The sequence below is a fragment of the Fukomys damarensis genome, unplaced genomic scaffold (assembly GCF_012274545.1).
Source record: "Fukomys damarensis isolate Sample0158 unplaced genomic scaffold, DMR_v1.0_HiC HiC_scaffold_7, whole genome shotgun sequence".
Taxonomy (NCBI): Eukaryota; Metazoa; Chordata; class Mammalia; order Rodentia; family Bathyergidae; genus Fukomys; species Fukomys damarensis.
In genome coordinates this window covers 1816426-1822154 of record NW_022900919.1, presented here as the reverse complement: position 1 = coordinate 1822154, position 5729 = coordinate 1816426, and the positions used below count along the sequence as shown (strand labels likewise).

At 43.0% G+C, this 5729-nt stretch overlaps 1 protein-coding gene across 6 annotated transcripts in view; it reads right to left on the bottom strand.

Moving 5' to 3' along the window:
- The window catches only part of Herc2 (HECT and RLD domain containing E3 ubiquitin protein ligase 2), a 189282-nt gene that overhangs the window by 154280 nt on the left and 29273 nt on the right, over positions 1-5729 (bottom strand). For all 6 annotated transcript variants that reach the window (XM_010612947.1, XM_010612945.3, XM_033761041.1 and 3 more), the window contains exon 5: positions 2820-3039. In XM_010612947.1, the coding sequence (XP_010611249.1) occupies positions 2820-3039 (220 nt within the window). The remainder of the gene's footprint in view (positions 1-2819; positions 3040-5729) is intronic.

The window sequence follows — 5729 nt, the reverse complement described above, 5'->3', positions numbered from 1 at the left end:
GGGGCCGGGCTTAGCTCAGTGGCACCGCACCTGCCTCCCAAGAGCAAGGTCCTGAGTTCTGATTCCTGGTATCACCAAAAAAAAAAATTAAATACAAGACCCAGCAACTGCACTCCCAGGCATTCAACTCAGATAAAACTTAACATGTTCACAAAGACCTGCACGTGAACAGTCACGGGAGTTTCATTTGTAATACACCAAAACTATGAGACAAAATTGTAGACCACTACTCAGCAATAATGATACATGCAACAAATTAGAAGAATCCCAAAGGAATGATACTGAAAAAAGTCAATCTCAAAAGTTAGAGATTAGTGGTTGCCAGGGGTTAAGGTAAGCAGAGGAGGGAAAGGTGAGTGGACCTAGAGAAACTTTGCCACTAGTCAGAGAACCCTACAGCCCCAAGCTGGTGTGGAGTAAGAACTGCTGGTTCCTTGTCACGATCTTTTTATTTTTTTGGTGCAGATAAAAGAAGCCCTCGGTTGCGGACCCAGGCTGTGGTTGGTTGTCTTGAACAAGTCTACCCAAATAACTTTAATTGCAAAGAGACACACATGACTGAGAGCATGCAAAACTAAGGAAACCTAAGCAACACAGGTGGAGTATATCAAGGTCAGTGTCCTTACTGCCTACTGTGTGAAACAGTTTCTCAAGCAGCTAACACCAGAGGAAAGTAAGTGAAGGACTAGGAGGACTCTGAACTACTTCTTACAACTCCATGTGACTCCACAATTACCTCAAAGGGTTTTAATTTTAGAAATTCCTTCCTGTAATGAAACACAAAGTCCAAATAATTCATCCACACTGGCACCATCATAAAAGAAAGAGCATACAGACCCCAGCTGTGCACCCAGGCTCTTCTGCACCAGGGGAACAGATCTGCCTGATCTGACAAACACTCCAGAGTGCCAGCACTGAGTCTACATGCACACCAAACCCTCAGCCCACTGACCACCCAGCAGCTGCTCGCCTCCACAGACAGGGAGGGAGAGAGGCATCATGTGCCACAGCTAATTCATCAAATAGGCACCAGCTCAGCTATCACACACCTTAGTTTATTTAAAACTACAGGCAACCTAAAGCACACAATATGATTTCAAATCAATTTAAAAATAAAAATCCAGAGAAAAGTTATTACTCTCAGCATTCCAGCCTCTGGTGGCAAGATGAGGCAGGTTTCCTGTGCTTCCTTTAGCTTCCTGCCCTGCCCATGGGCTCTCTGGGAAGTAAAAGTCACTATTACAACCAAATAAAGCCAACTGCTAACCACATAAAATGAGTTACCCTGGCAACCCAGGCTTCTGAAGATAGAAGTTTCTATACAGCTACATGTGAGGAAAAATACAATCTGAAATGAGGCTTAGATATTCTAGTGGCAGAGGAAGTCTGCAGATGTTATTACCAGATATCAACAAATTAAGAATCACATGCCTGAGGGACAAGGATTTAGCTCAGCGGTTCCTCCGCCTGCCTTGTAAGCATACGGTCCCGAGTTTGATCCCCAGTACCAAAAAACAAAAATCGCACACCTGAGGGCCAGAGACTTAGCTCAGTGACACAAGCAAAAGGTCCTGAGTTTGGTCACCGGTACAAAGAAAGAAAAAAATCATATGCCTGAAAGTGTGTCTTCTAATAAAAAACCATATCGGGAGGAAAAAAAATGAAGCATCCAAACTACTGAGGCACAAAACATATTCTGAGTATTCCCTAAACAGAAGCAGAAGAAAACAAAAAGGATACAATACTGAGATCCCATTTTCAAACCTAGACTTGGATTTAAACCTATGGCTGGCTCCTATAAGTTACTGAATTTTTTTTTAAATAATGAAACAGCCAGGAATGGTGGTAACACACCTGTAATCCCAGAACTCAGGAGGCTGAGGCAAGTATCAATGAAAGTGCAAGGCCATCCTGGACTACAGTGAGTTCAAGGTCAGCCTGGACTACATAGTGAGACCCTATCTCAAAAAACCCAAATAAATAAATAAAAAAGTGATCTAGAATATGCAGCATTGTCTGTTACTTCATGAGTAAACTAGCAAATCTATTCTCCAGATTATACAAAATACAGAAATGGTAAACACAAAGATAAAATTTCACATGGTGAGAGACAGGACTATAATGAAACCTTTAATTAAAATTTCCTTTTAAAAAGAGCCTGGCCCATCAACTGACGACGGGATAAAGAAGATGTAGTTTTTAATGCAATGGAGTCCTACTCTGCCATAAAGAAGGACAAGCTTCAGACGTTTATAGCTAAACAGATGGACCTTAAGACCATACTCTTAAGTGAAATAAATTGGTCACACATGTTGAAATAATGCAGCATTTCTCTGGTGTGAAAAACAAAAAGTTGGGGCTGGGGATTTAGCTCAGTGGTTCTGGCGTCTGCCTTGCAAGCACAAGAAGCCGCGTTCGATCCCCAGTACCCCCCCCAAAAAAAAACAAAAAGTGGAAATAAAGACTGAAATGTATAACTGATGTTGAAAAATGGGAAGAAAATGTTCAAATGGGTAGGGGAATAAGGAGGGAGGGAGAGAGCGAGAGGCAAGAAAAAATGTGAAAATAGAAGGAAAAAAACAGAAAGCTTTTGTACATAGGGAAAGAGGTATGGGGGGGAAGGGATAAAATTTTTATATTAAAAAACAAACAGGGCCAGGGATTTAGTTCAGCGGTTGGGTGGCCTGCCTTGCAAACACAAGCACCCAAGTTCAATCCCCAGTACCAGAAAAAAATTTTTTTAAATAAAAAACAAACAAAAAAGAGCCTGAATTTTACAGTAAGCTGTCATCAGGATCTTTTCTTTGTTTTATTATTACCTTTTCTTGTCCATGGGAGGCTGAGAGACGCTGCTGCTTTTCCACTTAACCTTGACATTCTCCTGAAACACAGTTCTGTTCAAGGCAATGAAATAGCGTTCCAGGATCACCAGCCTCTGCTTGAGTCTCAGGGCCGAGAGGGTGGTGGTGGCTGACTGCACAGCCAGCGCCTGCTGCTCTTTAACCAGCACAGAAAGACATTCCTTCAGCTCGTTCACATCTAGAAAAACAGTAGGAGAACACCTGCCCATCAAGAGCTTGGGCATGTGATGTTGAGACATCAGATAATGACGAGAGGAAACACCCTAGCGCATGAAATGTACCAAAACATGTTCAAAAATTTTACACACATTCACTCAGACAATCTCCACACCAAGCATCAGGAGGCAGTGCTGTACATCGTTTTATGAGTGAGGAAACTTGGCTTATAACTTGCCCACGGGCACACAGAGGAGTAGAGCATAAGACCGAAACCACTCAGCCACGGTAGTACACTGCCTCTCCATACTGTGACAGCTGTTCACACAAAGCTATGACGTCAAGTATCAGCAGCACATTTCCTACAAAGAAACTGAAACTCATTTTCTTGTTAGGAAACCAAATTCAAAATAAAAATGTTTTGATAAAATTACTTAGCATGCATGATTCAGGAAAGGCAATACAGTTACGGGGATATTTTAATTTTTCTTTTTCTACAATTCTGGGGATTAAACCCAGGGCCTTGCACATGGTAGGCAAGTGTTCCACCACTGAGCTACCTGTCCAACAAGTTATGAGAATACTGGAGAGAAGGATAAAATAGAATGAGTAAGCGAAGTTTCATTATACCATTCTCTACCTCCGTAAATGTTTGAAACATTCAAATTGAGGAGGGCTTTTTTAAAAGTAGCTGGGAGACAATCCCATGAATGAAAATAATTCAAAGGACTCTGGTCTTTCAATTAAGCCTAAGTCTGCCCAACAGTAAAGACAATGATAGCTGAATTGTAAATTAAGTCAACTCCTACCCACTCCCAACTGGCACCCTCGCAGGTGGAAGAGTAGAGCCTCTAACACCTGTGTTCTATCTACTGCTGACTGACACCATGAGGCACAGTTACGGGTTTAAAAACTTCAGACTCTAACAGGTAACTGCCACACCCTCCCAATCTCCCACAGATGCAAGACATCAGTTTTCTGGCTGCCCATCACTTGAATATGCCTTCCATGGGAGAGCAGACATGCAAGGCGGCACTAAGGAGCACATCTCACCACCCTGAGAGGCCTGGGTAATGCTCCATTCCCACCCTCAGTGCCACGAGCAGCATGTCCAGGACCAGCAGCAAGATGCCACCTTCTGTATCAAAAGCTCCACAAGGGGCTGGGAATTTAGCTCAGTGGTTCTTCCACCCGCCTCACAAGTGCAAGGGCCAGAGTTTGATCCCTGGTACCAAAAAAGAAAAGCTACAGCAGGGCTCACAAAAACTAGATGGAGGCAACACTTTAAGTTCCATACAGGGCCCAACAAAGAGAAGCAAAAAGATTTAAGAAACAGTTTTCTTATTCCAATCTTGTGTGTCAGTTCAACTTCTCTCCCAATAAGGTTTAGACAGCCAGACTGCTACTCACTTCTCCCTCATTATGATGAAGACACTGCAGGGAAAGAAAGGAGACAGGCTGCTGGCTCCAATCTGCCTGGAGTACAGAGGCAGACATATATAAATAAACTACAAGTATTTGCTAGGAGAGGAGTTTGTAATCTCTGAAATGTATTTAGCAAACTGTCACTAGCTTAAGACTGCTCCTGGTAAGCATACCTAAAACCCACAGAGAATGGGAGATCACGCACTCCCACAGAAGCCGAACTCCAGCTACACCGTGGAAATGTTACACACCTTCAGCACTCCCCACGGTGTGGGAGTGAGGTATGTCACCTATCTTTTACTCTGGGCTGCACAGAAAGACAAATCTGGAAGCAACACAGTGTGTCCCACATCTCTCCCTGCTTTGCCTATACCACTCATTACTTAGATCCTTAAAACCAGTTAAGTAACGAGGGACAGCACTAAAGCTCAAGTCAGTTTGGTGTGATAACCTAATCTTGTGTGTTAGTTCAACTCCTCTCCCAAGAAGGTGGAGAAAAAGCAGCCAGAAAATTATTTCAAGTCAAAAACACTTGAACAAGTCAAGAACAACCTGACTTCATTAAAATTCATACACCAGCAAAATGCACTATTTTCAAATACACAATGTTCAATATGATAGTTTATAATCTAGGCCATAATGCAAGTGTAAAAATATAAAAGGAACGAAATCAAGAGAGTATGTTTTCTGACCCCATCCAAATTAAATTAGAAATCATTAGGTCTAGAAATGTACCTCAGCAACAGAGTACTTGCCCAGCACGCACGAGGCCCTCAGTCAGGAGCACTGTACCCTGCCTCCCTCTCCAAAATTAGTAATCACTAACAGGAGTGTGATGGCCTAAGTTTAGATGGCCTCCCGAAGCCTCACGCTTTTTCAGAAGTAGCTGAATCTAAAGAGTGTGACTGATTCATGGCAGGGCTAGGACATGAGTACTACCTGCCCTAAGTAGTCTGGATAAGAAAAAAGGGGCAGAAAGACACCATTAATGTCCTTTATTGTTTTTGCTACACTGTGGGTGCCATGAATTGCTTCTACTCTGCAACGCACCTCTGCCATGCCACCCTGTCTTGGAGCCAGCTGATTATGGACTGAATCCTCTACAAGGTGTGAGCTAAATAAACCCCTTCCCCTTTACCTTTGGGTGTTGGGTATTTAGTCTCAGCCACAAGAGAAAAATAACTAAGACAAGGAAATATTTGAGCCATGGTGGCACACGCCTGTAATCCCAGCACTTGGGAGGCTGAGGCAGGAGGATCACTGTGAGTTCGAGACCAGCCACCAGCC